The following is a 24,388-nucleotide window of genomic DNA, read 5'->3' as shown; positions in this document are numbered from 1 at the left end:
CAGAAAATGACTCCCAGCAGGTATTCTGTTCCCTTGTTATAAAAAGATATATTCTCATTTCCCAATATTTCAGACTTGGCAAATGGTCAATTCAGTACTTGGGGAGACTCAAGTACTGCACTCAAAGTCCACGGGCACAGTAGAAAGACGACCGTCCCATCCCTTCCTGTTATACATTTATATAACGTTAAAAAAACATTTCTAGTATGCCCAAGAGTAGTTATGTGCGCCAGCAGCCATCGCCAGATCTTGTGGCAGTGAGTTCCATAAGCTGATTATGTATCACCTGAAGAAGTACTTTGTTTTGCAGCTCCATTTCATTTGCTGATCCTGATTTCAGAACTGGGAAGAAAAGCTCTCTCCCACCCTCTGCTCTTATTCAGGTTTTTTGCCAAGTCCAAGAGCTGTGAATAATTTGGCAGAGCCCACACTTTTGGCATACCCAACCTTTTGACCTTTGGGCAGCAGGAAGCAACAGCGCCCAAACCTAAAATTAGAACCTCTCAACTTCTCTTATGGGGTGGAGGGGCACACATTGCCCCACCTCAAGCCTTCCTGGAAATAAACTGGCCGTTGATGGAAGCAGCACGCTGGACTTTTGGTCTGATCCAACAGAGCTCCTTTTCTCAAGAAGTCTTAACAGCAGCCGTGTACTACGATCCTCCATGTTCAGAGGCATACCTCTAAATGCAAGACATTGGGGGAGGGAACGTCACAAGGGGGCACTTTCTCTCCATGATGATCTCGTGGCCCCTTTGAGAAACAGTATGCCAGACTAGGTGGACTTTTTGGCCTCGTCGGGTCACGCTTGGTTGGCCACCGGTTCAGTGGGCATTTGAAAGAGAATGAGGAAAAACCCCTTCAACATCCTTTGCAAGCCATGAATAAACTGAACCTCCATGTTTGGAAGCAGTCTACTTTTGTGAACCCCAGGTGCAGCAACAGATGGAGAAAGCCTTGGCCTTTGTGCCCTGTTTACAGACCTCCTGGAGGCAACGCACGAAAACGGATGCTGTTGGGTCCCAGCCAGCATAACTCTTATGTAGGATGCAGGTTTCAGCAGGTCATTGGCCTACTGGATTTATTTCAAGACCAGAAGACATGCTTTTTAAGACTGTGAATAACTTACTCCCCCACCCCTTTATTCGTCATTTAAAAGCACCAAAGTCGACAGCAGAGCAGAAAGGAAAGGTGCCATACTTCACTAGTGCCATCTTGTGGTCACCCAACAAATCACACCACCATTTTGGTCCCTTGCTCTTGGGTGGCAACCAAGGGGGCCATTTTAAGTCCATCGACCCAAGACAACACCTCAATAATAAAATGTTATTTCGGTTAAAATATTAGACCCTGCTATCAAAAATGAGCCATTCATGTCTGAATGATGGAGCTATGCACTGTAAACCTTTTTGAAAAAAAAATGAATATAAATTAAAACCATTTTAAAAGGTGAAAGAGCACATTACTGGAGGTATTGCTCAAAAAAAGATGGACCTCCATGCGTAGTAGCAGCCTACCATTAATACCACGTTCTTGGGCACCTTCCCTTTCACAGAGTTGTGCTTGTAGCCTTAAAATCATATTAAAACCACTTCTTCCACCGTTTTGTATTTTGACATCCAACATGCTAAAAAAACTTGAGAAACAGTCGAAAGCTCGCACGCTTTTGGTTAAGGCTGCCCTGGGATTTTGCTTCGGCCCAACAGAGCTGCCTGTCATCTTATCAGGTACCACCTCTTCAATAAACAAGGTTTAAGACAAGCATCCCTGAATTGTCACAATTCTCCAGTGAAGGAGCGCTTCATCCTACACAAATACTTCATTTGTCCATATCAGCGTTTCTTCTTACCCTCCATGCACCTGACGAAGAGAACTGTGATTCTCTAAAGCTTATGCTACAGTAAAGTTGGTTAGTCTTAAAGGTGCTACTGGACTCTTTTCTATTTTGCTGTTACAGACTTACACGGCTAACTCCTCTGGATCCATATCAGTACATGCATCCAAAATTCTGCTTTCATAGACAAGTGGAGGAACATCCAAGGCAGGGCTTTTTCTGTGGTGACCCCAGGATTGTGAAACTCCCTTTCAAGAGAAGCTTACCCGGTACTAACTTTACAAGATTTTACGAGCATCTTGAGCTGCTTTATCCCGCTGTGCTGCATGGTTCCCATCACCCCACCCCCAGTTGTTGTGTTAATAGTTTGATTTTGTTTTTCTATCAGTTTTATATCCTTTTCTCCACTTTTTAAAAAACAGAATATGCATCATAGTAACGTGCCTCATTTATATGGAAAGCGAGAGAACAACTGTTTTAAATAAACACCTCGACATGCAAATGAGAAAGCTCTTGCATAGAGACCCTTGATTTTTCTATGCACTCAAAGAATTCTCATATGTCTGTTCCCACTTATTCCATTGGGCTGTGGGTTCAGGGGATCAGAAACGGACTTTCCGCATTCAGGGGTAAAGCCTAACACAAGGCCAAGAAGCTTGCCAACCCTGTACTACGACAATCAGTAAAGTATTAACCTGTTGTACAATTGCTTTTTAAAAACTCATTCTTTTATTACAAGTTTTATCCAAATTTTATAACAAAAAAAAAAAAAAGATAGAAAAGGACCAACCTCCCCCTCCCCAACAACAACACAAAAAAAATCCCAGTTTTGGGGATTAGTTTCAATGAAATTAAAAAGTCAAACTTAACTAGGACTAAGATATAAAACTCAAATGACTGAATGAGATGGGGAAAATGAAAATTCTAGCCCGAACCTCAGCTCTGAATTCAGGTGGTTTTGTTTTTAAAGATTTAATACTCGCTGCACACAAAAAGTGTGTGTGGGGAGGTCAATCTTTCTCCAATTTTTTCATCCCACCTCTCTAGCCAATATATTTGTCTCCATCTCAAGGACAGGAAGAACTATGATTAGTAATATTCATTCTGTCCTTTGCCTCACTCAGTTCCCTTCCCCCCCAAACTATCTTTGGGGTAACCTAGGCTTGATAGAGCACCCCCCTCCCATCTCTACAAACAAAGATGGCATCTACTAACCATTGCATTTGTAAGGATGCTGTGGATTTGGGGAGGCGGGCAACTTAATACCCCAACACCGGCATCAGATAATACGGGACCCCTCAAAGGGTAAACCCCGCCACACTAACAGTTGAGGTCAGATACTTCCAACTTCCTTTCTTGCTAAAGAAGCTAATCTGCAAACACCAATCAAACAGGATATTCCCCAACAGGCAGGAGGCAGCCAGCTAGAGCAAAACAGCAACTTTTTGACAATAAAAAGTAATAATCCGGTTTAAAGGTAAATGGCCTCATTGCAGATCTCCTCTTCAGTAGGTAAAAATCAATTCGAGAGGGGGGGGGGGAAACAGTCCTGGATATACTTGTGGTCATCCAGCAACCTTTTTAATAGGCCCACCCGTGGCAGTTATCCGGGAGGTGTTATAACGGGCCAAGAACTTCCAGATGCCACACAGCCCCGAGTTTGGTTTTAGCTCCTAAGGTTCCACCGTGCTCTCAGAACGCTGGTCCAAAGTTGGCGGTGGGTCGGGTCTGTTTCAGTAGAAGCTTGGGGGCACTCGGTGGTGCCCAAGTGAGCCGAGGCAGAGGCCAAACCCCAGAAACTGGGGAGGGGAGAAAAATATATTGCTGGGGGGAAGGGGGGGTCACCCTACAAACCACCAAATTAAGAATGCCTTTGGTCACGAAATACCCAAACAGGGAGTGGGCGGGGTCACAAGAGAAGTGAGCATTCCGTGGAGGGGGGAGGGAACGTTTTCCAAAACGCCTACTGCTTTTTTTTTTCTTCTTCTACATTTTAAAAAAATATACTGTGGGAGTTGCAGCCATACAAAGAGGGGTGTGGGGCAGGGATGCCACTGTGGGAAGGGTGGAGGAGAATTTGTTACAGTCTCACGTGGGACACAACAGTGGAGGCCAGGGTGAGAAAAGTCACAGTCCGCAAAACTGATTGACTGGCGAGGAGATGGAGGAGTCAGTCATCTTCTTCATCTTCCTCATCCTCCGGATCCTCCTCTCCCTCGTCTTCCAGTTCTCGTTTTCGTTTCTCGCCATGCTGGATGTCTGCAAGGAAGAATTTTTAAAAAGGGGGTGGAGACAGTCAACAAGAGCTGCCTCTTAAGAGCCAGGAAAACACAAAGTCAGGCCGGCCCAGTGCAGGGGTCGAGAGGGCTGGGCTGATGGACAAGCCGGTGGCCCACCACTCCGTTGATCAGGTGACCCCTGACCCAGTCACCCTCTTTCTGGCCTTCCCTACCCTGCAAGGTAGCTGTGCGAATAAAACGGAAGTGGGGAGAGCCCCACACACCCTTCCTGAGCCCCTCGTAAATTTGGGGTCATTTAAGAAAGCCTTAAAGGAATGTGCCTTTTAAATAATGCACATGAATCTAACATCAAGTTTTATTATACCAATAGTCACTGAAAGTGGCTATTCCTCACTGTCCTCTTTTTCAGCCAACGATTGGAATCCAAAATCAATACCAAAAAAGCCAATCGTAGATTCAGTTTTCAGAAAGCAAAACATCTTCCTTATGGAGGGTGGAGCCTCAGCCGGCTATTTCTGGCCATCCCCTGGATGCCCACCCTATTAAGAGCATCTGAAGGGAGAATATCCATTGACTGACTCATGGGGGGGGCCTTCTCACTCCCATGGCCAAAGACCTCCCCAGGGACTAATCAACACACAGCTCTGCAAGTCAAACCATGCAGAAAGCACATTTGCAAGAGGTGGAGAATTTGTGAATTATTTTTTTCTGCTCGTGCTGGGCACAAAACTCCCCCTGCCAATAGTTCAGCCATACTCACCCTCTTCACCTTCATCATCATCTTCATCTTCTCCCTCCTCTTCATCTTCTTCCTCCTAAAGATTAAATTAATGGTTAAGACTCAATTCATTTGCCCCCTTGACTTTCTGGTCTGACCTACTCTGCACCCACTCAAAGCTCCATTACAAATTTAGACCCCTATACCCTTTAGGGCTAGAGCCGCTAAGCTGATTTTTTCGTTTCTCGTGGCAGAGAGTTCTAGGGGATAGTTGGCATTTTCCTGGGCATCGGGTTCAGAATCTTACAGAAAGGCAACAGGGGAGTATGTGCGTTGATTGCAGAAGGTCCTGAGTTCATTCCAGACATCTGCAACAGCAGATCTTAGGGAAAATCCTTTTGCAGCCTCAAACTAGCCAGAAAGCCGAAAACTGGGACAGACAGAACCCACAAGGCAGTTTCATACATGGTTGTGCCTGCAGCCCCACCTACTAGTAACCCCTCCCCAAATGGCCTGAGTTGCTGTGACAAAATATTAGGTGCTCCGTGAGAACAGCTCCGGGGAGCGGTGTCAGCAACAGAACGTTGGCCAACATTCTGCGAAAGATGACCTTGAACGGGAGGAAGAGTTCATGCAGACTTTTTACGGGGTGGTTTGCCATTGCCTTCCCCAGTCATCTACACTTTACCCCCAGGAAACTGGGTACTCATTCCAGTTGGAGGAATACCAACTGGCTGGAGGAAAACTTTGGGAGATTTTGGAGGCTCACGTTAGTCACGTTTTTTCGCCATTTTGAAAGTTAAGGAAACTAATTTGTAGTTTTAAATTTTTTATAAAAGTGAAATCAGGGCAAAGCAGTTTATGAACCATCACAAGTGATGAGAATGAGAACAGCAAAATCTTCAGGATGCAAAATCCAAACCGAAAACTGGAGACTCCATTACAGCAGAGCCCCAAGAGGGTTTGCCCCTATCAATAAGCCCTGGGAAGGGGACGAAGAAAGGTAGGGGGCCCTCTAACTCTCACCTCATCTTCTACCCCATCTTCTTCTTCTTCGCCGTCCAGATCGTCTTCATCCTCTTCGTCATCTACAGCATCTTCATCCAATTCTTCCTCATCTTCTTCATCCTCCTCCTCCCCTTCTGAAACGTAGAAAGAGGAAGAAAACAGAAGCAATTTGAATCAGGAGGTCCTGGGAGAGCTTGCTGCTCGAGGGAACTACGTCAACCATATAATGTTGGCCAGCTCTTGTTGAGGAACGCAGAAGACAACACTGAACGGGTGGACGAGGGAGGCTTGCGCAAATACACAGAGAGAGGAATCCCGTGACAGGTGTTTCAAAGGGCTTGTCTGCTTCATGGGTTAGTTTTCAGGCCAGGGCTTGAGACCCAAGTGACTTCAGACAAGGACTGTGCTACTACTAAGCTCTGCTCAAAGGGGGGGGGGGGAACACAAGGAAATGAGATGAATCAGCAAAACAACGAGTTGGCTTGGAACAGCTATTAGAGGAACAGACTAGGACTTGGAAGATGCGGGTTCAAATCTCCATTTGGCTATGAAGCTCGATGTGGGAGCCTCGGACAGTCACCCTCTAGTGTGCCAATCAATTGCATGGCACCTTATAGGCTGCTGGTCCTACTCCCAGAAGTTTCCGATTCAACATGCTGCGCATCCAACCTCTACCCCACCACATTAATCAGGAGGGGTGGGGGAGACAGGGGACAAAGAGGGTCAAGATGCTTCCAGAAGTCATACTTTTGAACCACTGGATAGACCCAACAATGCCAAAAATTGGAATCAACCTTATATTAATGTAACTTGCAGTCGCCAAATCAGTCATAGCAGCCAAGTGGAATCCAAAAAGCCTACCCACAACCTCCAATTGGCACGATCGCCTCCGGGATTATTTTATTATGGCAAAACTTTCAGATCAACTCGTTTAACTTGAAAGCCAAAATTAGAAATCCCGCCTATTAAATGGCTCCCAGTTCTGGAGTATTTAACAAGCAAAGATTCTCTGAGTTATAAGCCTCTTCAGAAATGGATTATCACCATACGCCAGCCTACCGCTGACGAGTCTGTACAGGCAACTTATCTGAGCAAAGTAAAACAATTAGTTAAGCTATTTGTTCACAGAGCTTAAGAAACCTGGATAAGGAGATAGGACTTTTATTTTATGCGTTGTGAAATAAGTTTTTATTTATTGTTGTTTACTGTTTGTCAAAATTGAACAATGGTTGTTGTGGATTTTCCGGGCCGTATGCCGTAGCCTTGGCATTGTAGTTCCTGACGTTTTGCCAGCAGCTGTGACTGGCATCTTCAGAGTTGTAGCACCAAAAAACCTCACCTCTGAAGATGCCAGTCACAGCTGCTGGCAAAACGTCAGGAACTACAATGCCAAGGCCACGGCTATACAGCCTGGAAAATCCACAACCATAGTTCTCCGGCTATGAAAGCCTTTGACAAAACTGAACAATGTTTGTTCAAGTTTAAAAATTGTTGAATAAAATATAAATTAAAAAGAAGATGCTCCTCTCTGCGAGAACCATGCCTCTTACCTTCTCCATTCTCGTCGTAGTCGTCATCTAGCCCGTCTGCTTCGGGGTCAGAATCCGGGGCCTCCTTGTCGCTGGCGTCAAAGCCATCCAAGTAGGTCAACTGGGGCAGCAGTGCAAAGACACTCTCCCGGTAATTGATCAGCATCGTGACCTCGCAGTTGAAGAGGTCCAAACTCCGTAGGTGCGGCAATTTTTTCTAAAAGAAATCAGAACGGTCATCTTGCTGCACCCTCTACTCCACAGACTAAATCCAAAGGCCTGAGTTCAAGTCTTATCTCAATTGTATCAGTTTGCAAGCGGTCTCTTCACTTCAGCCCTCATCTGCAGGAGAGGGGATAAAACTACCCTACCTAACAGGGACACGGGATGTAGAGCCAGTTTGGTGTAGTCGTTAAGAGTGGCGGGACGCTAATCTGGAGAGCCGGGTTTGATTCCCCACTCCTCCACTTGAAGCCAGCTGGGTGACCTTGGGCTAGTCACAGTTCTCTGGAGCTCTCTCAGCCCTACCCATCTCACAGAGCGGAACTACAAGTGACAAAAGGCACAGGTTGGACACTTGTCAGCTTCCCTCAAGTTTTGATGGGAAATGTAGGCATCCTGGTCTTGCAGCTTGGCTCTCCCACTGCTGTCCAATGGACTTTTCAACTGTCACTTGTCCAACATTCCGCCAAGCTGCCTACATTTCCCATCAAAACTTGAGGGAAGCTGACAAGTGTCCAACCTGTGCCTTTTGTCACTTGTAGTTCCGCTCACAGGGTGACTATTGTGGGGACAGTAATAACATATGCTCTGAGTAGATATTAAGTTGTCCTGAAGGGCAGTATATAAATCAAATGTTATTACTATTACTGTAACAACCTTTCTCTTCCCCTTGCTCCCTCTTCCAAGGCAACTATACATAAGGGTGAATGTTTTTTAAAAACGTACTATTTTACCAACAAAGCAAATATTTACTATACACCTGATCAGTTTTATAGTGCGATGGCACAATAAAGGGCACCTCTTCACCCCCATAGGACTGTGCCACCTCACACAACGAAGTGGGGAAACGGAGCCTCTCTCGCTCTGGGGTGTGCTGATGGGGTTGCAAATCACCACTCTCCCGGTTCGAATCCCACGACTGCCATGAGCTCAGTGGGTGGCCTTGGGTAAGCCACACCTCTCAGCCTCAGCTCCATTGTGGGGATTGTAATAACACTGACCATGTTCACCACTCTGACTGGGGCACTAATCTGTCTAGACGAGTGGTATATAGGCACAGTTATTATCATTATCATCACCATCATTACTATTAGTGAGGGGATTTTGTGTTAAGAGAGGAGCATTTAAAGCTGGAATCTCCCACCCGAAGCCCAGCCAGCCACAACATACTCTTGCACACACGAAGATGGCTTACAGGACCGATGACTGAAAAAAACAGAGAAGAAAGACTAATTTGCCTTTCTTTGGCTTCCAAACAGCCTGAACTAATTAATTTATTAGATTTCTTACCCACCCTCCCCACAAGCAGGTTCAATCATCTCGTTCTTCCCAGAGACAAAAGACAAGGGGGGGTATATAAATTGAATGTTGTTGTTGTTGTTGTTGTTGAGGGGGGATGCAGGCCTCTTTGCCCTTCCTGAGCCTGTTTCCCCCACTCAGGTGCTTTCCTCCCCTTCTACTCACCAGTGGTTCCAACGTGGTGAAGTCCTTGATTTTGTTCCCGCTCAGATTCAAATGTGTCAGGTTGGGGGTCTTCTCCGCGAGCACTTCCAAGCCACAGGAGATGCGATTGTCACTCAGCTCCAGCTACCAAAAGGAGCACAAACAACAGGGATTGGAGGAAAAAAAGACAGGTGGCCATTTTCAGTATTTGCAGTAGGTGTTTCCAAATGTATTCAAGATTCTGAGCCCGCTAGGACGTTGCGTATCACTGCCTTGCGGTTTTAGACATCACCCTGTACAAGTTTCTCCCATCTCGTCCCTCCAGCCTCCCTATCATGTCATATCTCAGGCCAACTGTCTTCATCCTGCTCCTGAGATAGCCCAGTGCTTCCAGCCTTCAAAGTGCTTCAAAAATGTATTGGTGTAGCGGTAGGAGTGGCAGGACTCTAATCTGGACAACCAGGTCTGATTCCCCACTCCTCCGCTTGAAGCCAGCTGGGTGACCTTGGGTCAGTCATAGCTCTCTCAGCCCCACCCACCTCACAGGGAGATTGTCGTGAGGATAATAGTAATACACTTTGTGAACTGCTCTCGAGTGTAGCATTAAGTTGTCCTGATGGGCAGTGTATAAATCGAATGTTGTTATTATTGTTGTAAAATCTTGACAGTTACAGGCAGAAAAAAGCAGACTCTCAAAAGCTCATACCCTGAAAATCTTGTTGGTCTCTAAGGTGCCGCTGAACTTAAATCTTGCTGTTCTACTGCAGACTGACACAGCTACCTACCTAAAACTGTTATTTTTCTGTTTCTCTCACGGGTGCTGAACTTATTTCATTCAGAAGCCAATTGGGATAATTCTGTCAGGTGGAGGGCTGGGATAGACACCACATAGGTCAAGCTACACATCACACAACCTCTGATCCAAATTGGGGAAATCTTGCTCCAAATAGGTTACAGGGAGCCATTTTCTGTATATTTTCAGTTCTTCAGAAGGAACCAAGTCTAAGCAGGGAGCTCCTTGGCCACCCAGAGGAGAAGTCCCCTCCCCACCTCCTTACCTTCCGAAGTTTGCTAAGCTTGGGGAGGTTGGAGACCGAGAGGAGGTTGACGTTGATCATGCTGAGGAATTCAAGGTTTTCAAAGTCTGAGGAGAGGCCACAGATTTTCCCATCGTCCGAGCGACAGTTGTCCAACACCAGCTCCTTCACCTGGAAAGACAGTCAGAAGCGTCTTTACACTGGGATACCAGAAGACGACGAGCCACACCTCCCACCTTGCAAAGCCATCTGGGTAAGCAGTCATTTATATCCCAGGAGATATAAATTCTACCAAAAGCAACTCTATTTGGAACACGCAGCTCTTTTGCCTAGTTAGAGGAGCACAGCATCCCCCAAAGAATTGTAACACGCGTAGGTTTAATTACATTTCATGAATCACCCTAAGCCCATTATATGGGGAAAGGCAGCATGCAAATATTTTAATACATGAAATCAATATTAAAAACCAACGAGCTGGATTCTAGGGTTGCACTGGTCAAAGCCTGACAAACAATGGTCATTACCGTATAATTATTTTTGCTCTCACACTTAAAATCTGCTTTTGTATGGACTTTTTCTCGACATGTTATGTTTAATTTTTATTTACGTTTTATTATTTCTGCTGTCCATTTTAGGTTACTTTTTTTAAAAGACCTAGGGGGAAAATATACTTTGAAAGCGTGTTTTCCAATAGAAATCTCCAAAAGGAGAAATTTTTCTCAATCAACAAGTTGGAACCTTGTGCTAAATGCAAAATCATCTTTCTAAAAAACATGACATTAACATGAGGGGGGTGCACTATGTTTTGAGAACTTTTAACTAGTGCTGTCTTGTGTCCAGACACAGCCAAGGCCCACTACAGGCAAAAAGGTGAGATTTCCCTGCCCTTGTTTCTCTCTCTCTACATTTTTATCCCACTCTTCTTCCCAGGGGTGGTGCACGCACGTCTCCCTCTCCTCCCCCATGTATCCTCACAACAACCCTGCAAAAGAGATCGACAAAGACCCACAGTCATCCAGTTAAGAGTTGGCATTCGAACTCGATGCTGCTGTAGCCCTGGAGCGCTGTAACTACTACGCCAGGCAAGCTGTCCAAATTGCACAAAGAGAGAATACAGAAAGACAGAATTTACAGCCAGGCAACAACCAGTGGCAGCAGCAAAGGTTTATTTTGAGTCTTGCTCTTTTAGCTGGCGATGGGCTATCTCTGAAGAGAAGCTGCCGGGCAGAGAAAGCCGGGGAGATAGCACCAAAGAAAGGTATCCACTTTTCCACAGAGGCCTTGCGAGGGCCAGATAAGGCAGGAATCTCTCCTCCGAAGGGAGCCAGCTCCTACCCACAAACGCCCCAGCCAACTCCCATGAAGCCAGGCGTGAAGCTGCAGCCCAGTCTGCCCCCCCCCCCACCATCAAAGGCATCCAGTCAGCTGCAGGCACAAGAAGTGTGACCTCATGCGGCCGGCAGCAATGTGGTCCAACTGGCTGCATTCCTGCACTGCCCTGGCTCCAGAGAGCATTCTCCGGCAAGGATGAAGGTGCAGCCAAGCTGGTGGAGACCAGCCCAAGGGGGCGGGGGGGGGCAGATTAAGAAAAGGACTCTGGCTCACTGACTGGATCCAAGAGAGCTCCAGCTTTCTCGTCTGGCGGATCTTAAGCTAACTGTGCTTTGCTTCCCGGGTTCTAAACTGGGCAGTAACAGCTGCTCAGATTTTTATGGCAAGCACAAGCGTCAAGACCTCATTGTGGCCCCATTAGGGCAACAGAAAGACACAAGTCTATCTGACTCATTTTCCAGGGGAAGGGAAAGGCCTCAGCCTTGGGTCCTCTGCTATGTTAGACTATAAGTAGAGAGAAACTGGTCGTAGGAAGGGAGAAACGGGCCAGCTAACTCCTCACGGACAGAAAACTAGCCAACCAGAAAAGAAATCCAGCCAGAATTCTTCTTGTCCTGAGATGCTAGCTTTCAATTGGTAGGGGCTTTAATGTAGGGGAAAGCATGCCAACGAGCGATTATTCCAACCGAAGGCAGAAGCCAACAGCACGGGGAGAACGGGCCTCAGATTAAGGTAGTTCCCATGTTGCAGATGTCTGCCATCTCTCCAACATGCAACTGAGAGTCTGCGAACCGATGATACTGCCTTGGACAATACAGTATGACGCTACTGTTCCATCTGGTTCCAAGAGGCCCAGTACACTGGGCCATGCCTCTCCAGGATATCAGACACAGAAAGGTCTTTTCCACACCTGTGGTCTGAGATCCTTCAACCTGAGATACCACGAGTTCCTCAGTGTACAAGCCAGGTGTTGTAATACTCAGTAAAGAATATTGTTTTGCTCAAGTATTGGGAAAAAAGGGGGGAAATTAAAAACCCACACCAACCCCAAAACCAAGAACAAGATGAGGATACTGTGTGTACATATTAAAGCAGATATTATATACACACACAAATGAACCCCACATTCTCAAGAATTCTGACTAAAACATCCCTTGTTTCAGAGGCATAAATAATCATAACAACGTAATGATAAAATTCGATTTATATACCGCCCTTCGAGACAACTTAATGCCCACTCAGAGCAGTTTACAAAAGTGGGTTACTATTATCCCCACAACAGACACCCTGTGAGGTTGGTGGGGCTGAGAGAGCTCTGAGAAGTTGTGACTGACCCAAGGTCACCCAGCTGGCTTCAAGCAGAGGAGTGGGGAATAAAACCCGGCTCTCCAGATTAAAGTCCTGCTGCTCTTAACCACTACACCAAACTGGCTCCCTGAAGGTCCCCCAATTCTCCCATCAGTGGTAAAATATTAATAGGATTATACCAGAAAGTATGACTTTGTAATAGCAAATGGAAACAAACAAGGAACAATGATCATAAAACGAAGGTCCCAGGGGAGGCTGAGAACTTGCTTATTTGGAGGTGTGGAGGGAGCACAAACATTCTGTGCATCTGGATTTGCCAAAAATGGAAGGGAGGTCACATCCTTACTCTGACCACTGAAAAGGAAAAGCGGGGCTATGTGGGTCTTCTGCTCGAATGTGTCTGAATTAATGAGAGAAAGGAGGCAAGTTTTAAAAGGATGCCAAGCAACACATGCCCAACTCTGCAAGCTTCTGAGCAACACAGGGCTCCTTAGGATGTTTTTAAAAACCAGCATTCTATTCGCAGCATTTACAGCAGCCTCACCAGCTCCGCCTTTGATTAAGAAAAAACATGTATCAGGGATCGTAGAAAAACACTAGACAGGCTGTAGAGAAAGGCTGCAGTGAATAGAGGGCAAACTGTCATGCTGCCACGAAGGACGCTGGGCAAGCTTGGCTGAGTCATTCTCTCTCAGCCTCAGCTACCTGGCAGGCTCTTTGGTGGGATAAAATAGGCAAGAGCACCTGGGAGGAACAGGAGAAAAATGTACTAACCACATCAGAATCAGCCTGTATCAAGTGGAAACTTTGCTTGGATCTAACCCGATACCATCTTACATGTATTACAGAATTGACATCCATGAAGACAGATCACGATGGGTAGCCGTGATAGTCTATCTGTAGCAGTGGAAAAGAGCAAGAGTCCAGTAGCACCTGTAAGAGTCACAGCTCACTTCTTCACAGCTCAGGCTGTATCCGAAGAAGTGAGAGATGGCTCATGAAAGCTCATACCCTACCACCAATTTTATTAGTCTTATAGGTGCTACTGGACTCTTGCTCTTTTCCACTACTTCCATGAAGAATACTTGAGAGGAGTCGAGTATTATTCACCACCCTTGGAAGCCAATTAAGCGAGCTTCTGAACAGAACTCGACAAGAAGAAGGATCCAGCACCCCTCTTCCCTCAAGCTTTATTCTATCACCTGAAGGACTAGAAACCTGAGTACATTATAAACCAAATGTGGACTGTCATGGCTTTCTCACTGCGGACTCCTGAGAGAAAATTATTCTTGAAGAAGCTAATATTGTCTCTCAGAGTCCCCCAGGAGAAAAGTGACGCCAAAGTCCCAAAATGCAAAGAAGGTCTATGCAAGGCAACTTTGGTGGAGAGAGCAAAACGTGAGGTCATGAACTGAGGTCTCCTCAATTCCTAATGCAACATTCTGTTCACTGTCTGAGATGGCCCCTGCCGAGGTAATTTGGAGCTCAAGGCAGTAAAACCTCAGCCTGCAGATTGTAAAGATCTCCTGTGCAAACTCCATTGAAATGAACATATTTTAATGGGACCCGTGCCTTGGGAATCTGCTAGGTTTTGCCCATGTCAAGATCTATCAGCCTTCCATTCCAACACCCCAAACCTGCTACCATTTCTGCCCAGTCTCCCCTCGCATGCGATAACCTCCTACCCACCTGAAACTATCTACACAGAAACAAAAAACTTCCCTTCAGAAATGTCCCCCAAACCGACGCCGGTTTTCAAAGAGCTACCTGAGAAGACCAGGGCATTTCCACAACCATTTTAAGACTCAGGGCCGAACAACGTAAGACTCACCTGTGGTGACAATAGGTTCACCTGAAGGCGACCAGGAAGGGGCATTTTGTAAATAGCTCTTTCATACATTGGTGAGCAGCCATGCAAGGTTTCCAAAGCAGACTAGCTTGGAGTATTGCTCGGCAACAAGAATTACCAAAATGCTCCCGCAACCCACCAAGAAGCAGGGTGGGGGGAACCTGGCCTTCCACACTCCCTCCTCTCCCCTCTTGCACAGTGATCTAATTTTGATCACAATGATTAAATATTTGCCCCCCACTTTTCAGTCTCAGAGGGCCCCATAAAGAGGCTTACTTTCACAGGCATTCATCAAAATATGTATTTTTTTTGTGAGTTGCTATAACCCCATTCCCCTTTGCCAAGAGAATAAAGTGGTCAGAAAAAAGGCAGGGTCAGGGAAGCAATCGGTGGCAAGATTAGCAAGTGATTAAGCTAAATTCAACGCCCACTTTACACAGCACAATCTTCGGCCTCAAAGATCTTCTACTTGACTACAGCAAACTTTAGGGTGAGCCAATACTGGCAGATCCTGGCATGCCAATACCCACCACACTTCCGAGGGCCAGAAGACACAGGGAAAAAGGCCTCTCTAGGTTATCATAACCATCAAGTAGTTTTTGAGACATTTTGCCAGTACACCGAAAGCCCAAAACAACAGCTTGTTCCTGCAGCAAGCCGAGAGTTAAGTCAGAGGCAGGGATCCGTTTTGTTAGCACTGGTGCTTTTCCTCCTGAGAAAGAAGCCTTGCGCCTGAGGGAAGTGCCACACCAGCACCACCACACCCCGACAGGATCCAAGCCTGGGCTCAGAATTCTGGCTGGCAGAGGCAGAACAAATAGGGCTGCCAGCCTCCAGGTGACGGCTGGAGAGCTCCTGGAATTACAATGGATCTCCAGGCAACAAAGATCAGTTCCCCTGGAGAAAATGGCTGCTTTGGAAGGTGGACATTATAACATTGTACCATGCTGAGGACCTTAACACCCCCCACCCCAGGCTCCACTCCACAAATCTCCAGGAATTTCCCAACCTGGAGCTGGCAACCTTAAGAACAAGCCAGGGTAGAACGGAACCGCAAAAATTAATGCATTTCACACAACATAGAGGAGTCTATGGGATTCCTGCCTGACGCTGAAGCCAGCCAGATTCACACAATTCTGTTCAACTGGCAGTTAACTGATCACAGACTACTTCAAACTACACTTGGCCTTAGGGCACTTATGCCCCCCCCTCAAATTTCCTTTACCATATTTACTCAAAATAAAGATGCCCCTGAATATAAGACAGCCCCTTAAAAATGTAATACACACAAAAACATTATTAACAGACACAACTATAAGTTGTCTCTCTCTCTCTTTTTGAGGTCATATCTAGGTTAAAAAAACCCGAATCTTGCATTTGAGTAAATACTGCATATAAAAATTGTTATATTTTTATAACAATTTGGGGGAAACACACACCCCAGGAAGGCTTCACTTTTCATACATCTCAGTTCTTCAGTTGGGTAAACTTACTTTTCTTTGTTTTGATCTGCTGTTGATTTATCCTACTAACTAAGTACAATCAGTGAAGAGCAGAAACTGGCATTTATCTGTCCATCTGCAAGGGCAGGATGGAGCAGGCCTGGCCAAGCTTGCTTATACTGAGGCAAACAGGAGTTTTCCGTTATGCTTGAACAAGCTTAAAGGACAGGGTCTGTGCCTTCAAGCCCCCCCCCCCCAACAATTTTGTAATGTTCAATTTCAAAGCCAGAGAGGTAGGTTAGGTTGAGAGGATATAACTGGCCCAAGGTCACCCAGCAAGCTTCCATGAGAGAGCAAGGATTCGAACCCGGGCCTCCCAGATCTGAGCCCAGCACTCTAACCATTACACCATATTGGGTCTAACACTGCAATTCCAAAAAGAATCATACCCTTCAAAGCCCACTGAATTCAACAGAGTTAGTTTAGGAGTGCAGCATAATCCACTTTCAGCAAAGCTATAGGTGGGATGTGCATTTTTTTAAAATAATGGGGCCACTTTACAATTTTTTTTTAAATGAGCACAATCGTCTCTGAGCAAGCGTTCAAGCAAGTTTAATTCATTACGGAAAAAGCAATGTCCCTCCAACCCACCTAAGCTAATTAGGGTTTGGGGGCTTTTTAAAAGATTTTATATGATTTTTCTAAGGTTCGGGATTATTAAACTCACTCCAAGTTATATTGAAATGCACACACTGTAAATAAGAAAAAAATAAGTACGCCTCTCCTGGATTATCTTCTGTCTGGCTATTTAGGAATTTTGTCTAGCAACCTTTTTTTGAAGGTTAAGAGTCACATGACTTGAATTTCTTGCTCTCGTTGCAAAAAAGCTCCTTCATACAGCTTCTCATATTTGCCAAGTATTTCACAAAATATAGGTTGGAATATGGAGGGGGGGGGAGGAATCTCATATAAGAAGACTGATGTGGTGACTGTAAAAAATAAGAAACCGAGGAAGCGTCTTTCCCTTGCTTGTGCTAATTAGTAAAGCATCCTTAAGACAGATAGGGCTGCATAAATTCAGACAGAGAGCTACAAGGACTGACCCAAAATATAAACAGAGCAAAAAAGTCAGAGTGGGGGGAGCAGAGAAGGAAGTACACTTAATCAAGATACACAACAATGAGACATGTTTGCAATTCTTTCAGAAAATGGCTTGCAGTACAAAAAAAAGAATAAGCTGTTATAAAATGAGTCTACACCAGAGGCCAAAAAAAGGTGACAACCCACATTACAAAATGACCAAGCCTGCTGCTGCACACACATCAGCAGTCACTAAGGTCCTAGGAGGGTATTTTTAAAAAAATACTTCCCTGCCTAGTTTGTTGTCTAGGCAACAGACCCCTCATTCCACCCAAGACATCCCAGAAGAAGACATTATACTTCTTGCTATCGTGGGCAAAGATATCCCAGGAGGCACTCCCCTTAACGAAGTCACACTCTTCTCAGAAGTGTGTAACTCTGCCCCAAATGGCCCCATTCTGGCAACTTTCATGTATCCGGTTCAGACATAAGGTTGCAGACCACTCTCAGCCAAGCCCACTCTAAATTCGACTGCAGGAATTAAGATCGATTATTATTAACCACAAGCAAACATAAGAGTTGTTCCAAACATTCATCACTCTCCTGATTATCAACCCGGCAAAGCCAATTTCACTATCTCCCATACTCGAAAACAGGAGACTGCTAGGAGCTTATCTAGTGAAGTTGTGGCAGAGGGAGATTCAAACTCGGGACTTACTAACATGTCTCTCAGAGTCTTGACCTCAACTGTTACATAAAAGCCTCTCTGAAAATTCCAACCACAGCTTGTGCTTAATATGGCCAGAAAGGATAGGGTTTTTTTCTTTTAAAGGCTAAAATTCAGGGACTGCTACAGAACTGCCTTTCACCGGAAAACTCGTGTATCGCCAGAAAAAATGGAACTCCCTCCCTCTTGGGATCAACTTTAAGCCTTTCTAACACCGCATTTCTATTTTTATGGCACTTCCTTCTTATGCCAAGTCCTTGGACTAAGTCTGGAGAAACCTATGAAGACACACACCCCCCTTAAGATTTCCAATTCTGGCCAAGGAAATCCCTGGAAACTTGGGGGTGATGGCAGGGGCAGGAGGAGCCTGGGGAAGGATTTTCCCTAGACTCTGTGATATTCCGTAGGGCCTGCTACCCATTGCCATTTTCTCCAGGGGGATTGATCTCTGTAGCCTGGAGATGAGCTGTAATTCTGGGAGATCTCCAGGCCCCACTTGGAGGATGGCAACCCTAGGCATCAGGTCTCCTTACAGCACCAGGCTCACATGGACATAACAAGAGCCGTGTCGACAGCCTGAGACTGGGTTGCCAACTTCCAGGTGGGTCCCAGAGATGTGCTAGAATTACGACTGATCTCCACACAGATCTGCAGAAAATGGCTGCTTGGGAGGGTGGACTCTGTGGCACTGCAACCTACTAAGGTCCTTTCTTCTCCCTCCCCAACACCGCCTTCCCCAGGCTCCACCCACAAATCTCCAGGAATTTCCCAACCCACAGCTGGCAACCCCAGTCTGAACGGATTTGCTTTGGTGCCCTAGTTGAGAACTACCCCCGACACGTTCGCAGAACTACAAGTCCCAGAGTTCCGCGCGGGGAAGCCATGATCGCGTCCATCAAACTGGTTTATCTCGATAGGGGCGGAGGCACGCCTGGCCCGGGGCTCGCTGCGAGCCAAAGAACTTGTGCACGAACCGGGGTGCGACCCCCCCCCCCGCCACCCCCTTTGGCGTCCATCGTGGTTGCAAAGGGGGAGGCTGTGCTTGAACCCTTGTCTCCTCCAAGGTGGAATAAAGAGGTCCACAGTCTCTACGCAACTTAAAATGTCAGGCAGAGAAAAACGCCTCCCCCCCCTTTACCCACACGCCGAAGTGTACAAAAGCCAGTTTTGAAGACCAGGTTATCGGGAAATGAACACCCGTGCCTCTCCTTTTCAAGCATTCACACGTCTCAAGGAGATGCCTGGAGATGCCCGCCCGCCTTCCACCGAAAATGGCTGCTGGCATGGAGAAAAGCCACCCAGCCATCTCGAAACCGAGGCGGGCCACGCGCGTCCCGGATCGCCTCCTCGAGCTCGCCCGCCAAACACACACAAACACCCCACAGGGGCTGGGGCTCCCCGGGCCAAGACGCCTAACAGCCGCAGTCCTCCTCCGAGCTCAGCTCCAGCACGGCCGGCCCTCCCCGTCGAAAAACAAAAGCTCTTCCACCCCCCGCCGAAACTGCCCCAGAGAACGTCTCCAACCGGGGGTGGGGGAGGGGGGCTGCCCATTGATCGAGGCTGGCAAAGTTTTACGCACAAACGCAGCTTTTTAAAAAGAAAACACGCCTTGAGTTGCATGTGCGTTTTTCCTCTTTGGGAGCCGTGCGCCGTGTTGAAAATTCGGCCATGTTCGTCCCATTTGGATGCCCCCCCACCCCCGCCGGCTTCTCCTCCGCTCCAAGCCACGCTCCCCCCTGCTGTTCGACCCTGCTGCTGACCCTTTAAAAAAGAAAGGCGCCCCGTCCCCAAACCAACGGCCCCCTTCCCAAAGAAACTAAAGCTAAGTCTCCATTTTTCTCGCCCCCCCCTCCAAAAAAAAAGCTACACGTGGACGTGGCTCAGCGCGCAACCGTCTCGATTCTCCCCCCACCCCCCATCCTTCTCTTTGCAGCTTTTTGCCAATTTCAAAGTAGAGCAAAACCATTTCGGGTACGCCCGAGTTTCAACGCGCGCAGCCCATCAAGGGGTCTTTCTTTGCGCTCTCAAAAGAGTCACTGTGCTTTCTCCCCCCTCCCCAACCGCTTCTGGGCGACCAACTTTTCCCCTTCTATTCCCACCACGGTTTAACTCTTCTCTTCTTAGCCCCTTCTACCCCCCCCCCCCGCCCAAGAGGAAAACAAAATATCTCCTCGATCAGCTTTTTAAAACGGTGTCAACTCCCCACGTGTACGGGCCATGTATAAATATAGCACCGTTTATTTTCTTTATTTTTTGGAGAGGGAGTAGAAAAAAGAGAGGTGGTATATCAACCGGGAGGGAGTGGGCCACATGGTATCATTTTCCTTGAGGGGAGGAAATCGCCCCCCCCCCCACACACAGACAGTACTGCGTAAAAAAAGCCATGTGCGCCTTAGTTACGCATCAGCCATGGAGGGAGAGCGATCAGGCGAACGGGGGTGGGTCCGCAGCTCGGTACTTTCGGGGGGGTGGCCCGGCCCCAGGACCATTTTATTCCTTGTTCACTTCCCTTCGGGGAAAAGCTCTCGTTTCTCTCCAACCGTTTCTTATTTCAACACAGTTTCTAATATACTTAAAAGAAGCATCCCGCCCACCCACCCCCTCCACAAACACACTCTCCAAACACATCTCTGCCCTGCCCCGGCGATCTTCTCTACAGAAGGGGCACGCCACCCCAAAACAGCGCCACCAGAAAACGAGGCCTCGGCGGGAATCGATGCAACATGCTGCCCAAAAAGATGACTTCCCGGGGTGGGGGGGAAGAAGGGTCAGATCTCCCCAGATCCCTTCTCTGGGGGCCCAAAACAAATCAAGGTGGAGCGAAACAAACACAGCCCCCCCCCCCATATGAACACTGCAAGCGCCATGGTTTTAGCCGCATCTTCCAAGGGACACCATGGCAGAGAAAGATTTTCGCAAGCGATCCTGTGCGTAAAGACGCACTTTGGAGAGGGAAGAAAAAAAAGGAGGGCGCGAGAGATTACAACTGGGGAGGGGTTCCCCGCTTCTTCTGGGATAACGACTCCCGCTTAGGGGAAGAAGCCCAGGCTGGAGGAAGCAGATAAAAGAAGCACCCCCGGGGGCCTACAGCTCGCCAAAAGGCGTCCGCACTGGCCCGAAAGCGCGTCTCCAACATGTCGGCTGGGTACACGTGTGTCCAAAAAGGGGGCAGGAGAAGGGAGGGGGGAAAGGAAACCAGGCCGGGCCTAGGCAGGGAGAGAGAAGCGCCTTTCGCTGGCTCACCTCGCTAGGCTTCTTGTTCCGCAACTCCAGCGTCAGCCGCTTCTTCATCTCCATGGCGCGGCGGCTCCCTTGGAAAGCTCAGTGACCCCCCCGTCCCCAGCAGCGGCAGCAAAGCCTGTGCTTCGGCCCCTGCCGCGGCTTATATAGCACCAAGGCGCCAAAGGCAACACAATAGGGAGGGTGGAGGTTACAAAATGCAGGGGGGGAGGGAAAAGGGAGGGGAGGGGAAAAGAAGGCAATCGGGCCCCTGGTGGCCGCGATCTGCCACTGCGCCGCGCCTGCCTCAGTCGCCCTCGCCCGATAGCGACTCCTGCCGGGCGTGGAGCGCGCTGTTTTTGTTTTAACTTTTTGGGATTCTTACCGTGTAATCCTGAAAAGAGTTATTGCAGTCTCTCTGTGTGTGTTATGTGCCGTCAAGTCTCCTCCGACCTATGGCGACTCTAGGAATGAAAGATCTCCATTAACAGAGACTTGCTCAGATCCGGCAGACTTGTTCAGATCCTGCAAACTGGTTAATGTAGCTTCATTTATTGAGTCAGTCAAGCTGTCTCATTTTAGGTCTTCTTCTTTTCCTACTGCCTTCCACTTTTCCAAGCATTATTTACTTTTCCAGCCTTTTGGAATTCTTACTGTGCAATCCTAAAAAGAGTTACTGCAGTGTAAGCCCATTGAAATCAGTGGGCTTAGCCTGGAGTAACTCTCCCTAGGATTACACTGTTAGGGCTTTCAAAAGGACTTTTCTGTCACTGCAGGACAAAGCTAAGAAAATTTCTCCAACGTTACAGATGTACCATGGACAGCCAAAAAGACAAATAAGCTGGTACTAGATCAAAACAAGCCTGAATTTTCTCTAGAAGCTAAAATGACAAAACATTTTCTGGTTAGAAAATTGTACCAGGAGACGGGAGCTCAGGTTCAAATTTCCAAATTGAGCAAATGTGAATCACTCACTTTCTTTTAAACTCATCTCACAAACAGGTTGCCATCTCCAGCTTGGAAATTCCTGGAGATTTAGGGGCGTTACTTGAGGAAGAAATTCAACGGGGATTTGATACCATGTCCCGTTATCTTTCCCCAGTCAAAAATCAGCTCCTCTAACTCCTCCCTTTCCTGTTAGGTCACTTCCTGCATCTGGAATTCAATTTTTAAATTTAAATTTAAATTTCCTTCCTTATATAGCTTCCCCAGCTTTTTTCACCCACCTTAAATAACATATAAGTCCAACTTTGCTTTTGATCCTAAATATTTCTGCTGGTACAAGTGGCGGCTATCCACTTATGTTCCCCTGAACCTAGAAGACCTCAAAATCCTCTTTGAGTTTTTCCTCAGTGTTAAGGAGAAAAATCCACTCTGAAGGCCCATTGGAGGACACAAACAAACAGATGTCCCATCCCTCTCTCAATCCCCAACCAGTGTCAGAAACAATGAGGTTCTCTAGTCTCTGTGGTATTCCATAGAAGAGACAGATGCACTAGAGAATCTACCCTCTCGAGCCACTCCAGGAATTCTGTTTCTGCTGGACTCTATTATTCACAGCAGCACAGAAAGGGGCATTTAAACCCCAAGAACCATGAACCGGTTCACAAACTGGGGCAACTTCGTGGAAGTTCATAGTTATGGTTCATGGATCGGGATGAAACACGAAACTCTCATTTCGGTTCCCCCCCCCGAGCACCATAGAGTGAGCTCACCCAGCAGCCTGGTGATCCTGGCACCTGAGGGGGAAACCACCAATGTGGTCTACAAAGAGGTCGTCCAGTAGGAAAAAAATGGTTGTACGTATTTTTAATTTTATTTATTGCACTACAATCTTTTCCTTTTAAAAATCTCTTCAATAAATGTTACATTTTGAAATTCACTTCATCAGTTTTTGGCATCAACATGCTTCGCTTTATTCAAGCACCTTTGTGAAGCTTGGGTACTATGCTATTATACTACAAAACCAACTAAAAAAACCCCCACAGACCAAAAAATGTTACAGACCCATAAATATTATATCTGGATTTAAAGTAGTTAAATATCGTAGTGAAGCATGGGTATCAAGCTAGTAACAATATAAAATATAGGTAATATCTGTTCATTCTCATACATGGAAATGACTGGTTATCCACAATTATAAATATCTATGGTGCTTTACATGAAAATTACAATATGTGGGCATTTTTCCATGTGTGCAAATTAAACAGTTTGTTGCTGCACCCAACAGCAAATATCCCCAAAACTCTGCAATTCAATTTAAAAAGATATAATTAATAAAAAATGTTATTTCCATGTGGGCTTTTTTCTGTGTAGGCTTTTTTCCTTGTGGGCATTTCCATGTAGGAATTTTTCCGGTTACCAGCAGGTTTCAACCCAAGCATTGGAGATGGTTGTTTCTGTCTCATATTCTGTCTCCACTCTGTCCCACATAACAACAACAACAACAACAATATTTGATTTATATACTGCCCTTCAGGGCAACTTAACGCCCACTCAGAGCAGTCTACAAAGTATGATATTATTATCCTCACAACAATAATCACTCTGTGAGGTGGGTGGGGCTGAGAGAGCTCCTAGAAGGTGTGACTGACCCCAGGTGACCCAGCTGGCTTCAAGTGGAGGAATGGGAAATCAAACCCAGTTCTCCAGATTAGAGTCCCACACTCTTAACCAGTACACCAAACTGGCTCTCCGTATTCTATGGAATCAAAGATTCCTATCCCCAGAGGGTTATTTTTGTATCTACCACTAGATTAAGAACTTCCAAATTGTTGCCTTCCACATCCTCGAAGATTATTCAACCAATCATTTTAAGGATCTGTAAGAATTTGCTCTATATACATTCCAACAATTTCCTGGAGTTCTTTGATCTTAGAGCCTGCCCCAAAGTCTACATGAGGATTTTCACAGTTGTATAAATTATTTTCAGTTTGCTTGGTGTTAAACACTATTAATGCTGTTCTCTCATATTTGCAGCAATCAAATATGGCAAGGATTTACACCAAATTCATTTCATCTTCTGCTTGTGGAGTGTATAGCCAAAATTTCTCTCCCCTCACTCTGTTTTTGTTATGAGACTCCTATCTTGTTCAATGTAAGCTAACTTTGATGGATCAGACCAGGGCCGTTTCCACACGGCTTACCTCTGCCCGTAACGACCCGGTAGATCGCACAAAAAATGCAGAACATCACATTTTCTCGTGCGAGATTTGCATGTCACATTGTGCAAATCTCACGCGAGAAAACGCGATGTTCCGCGTATTTTGCGCGATCTACCAAGTCGTTACGGGCAGAGGTAAGCCATGTGGAAATGGCCCTATTGATCCCATTACAGAACTTTGCAATTCCCAGCATTCAGATTTAGTGTGCCCAAGTCATGGAGTAAATTTCTGTAAAT

General features: G+C 46.5%; 1 protein-coding gene across 1 annotated transcript; it reads right to left on the bottom strand.

Annotated features, from left to right (window-relative positions):
- Positions 1-2,264: 2,264 nt before the first annotated feature.
- Positions 2,265-21,193, bottom strand: LOC129331002 (acidic leucine-rich nuclear phosphoprotein 32 family member B-like). Its single transcript, XM_054981320.1, has 7 exons — positions 21,013-21,193; positions 10,053-10,202; positions 9,016-9,138; positions 7,351-7,546; positions 5,819-5,934; positions 4,835-4,889; positions 2,265-4,093 (listed from the first exon to the last, which is right to left on the bottom strand). Exons 1-7 carry the CDS (start codon positions 21,064-21,066, stop codon positions 4,005-4,007), a joined length of 783 nt encoding a protein of 260 aa, XP_054837295.1. The 5' UTR covers positions 21,067-21,193; the 3' UTR covers positions 2,265-4,004.
- Between the last annotated feature and the right edge of the window lie 3,195 nt (positions 21,194-24,388).

Source organism: Eublepharis macularius, chromosome 5, assembly GCF_028583425.1.
Source record: "Eublepharis macularius isolate TG4126 chromosome 5, MPM_Emac_v1.0, whole genome shotgun sequence".
Classification (NCBI taxonomy): domain Eukaryota; kingdom Metazoa; phylum Chordata; class Lepidosauria; order Squamata; family Eublepharidae; genus Eublepharis; species Eublepharis macularius.
This window is presented reverse-complemented; position numbering and strand designations above follow the sequence as displayed.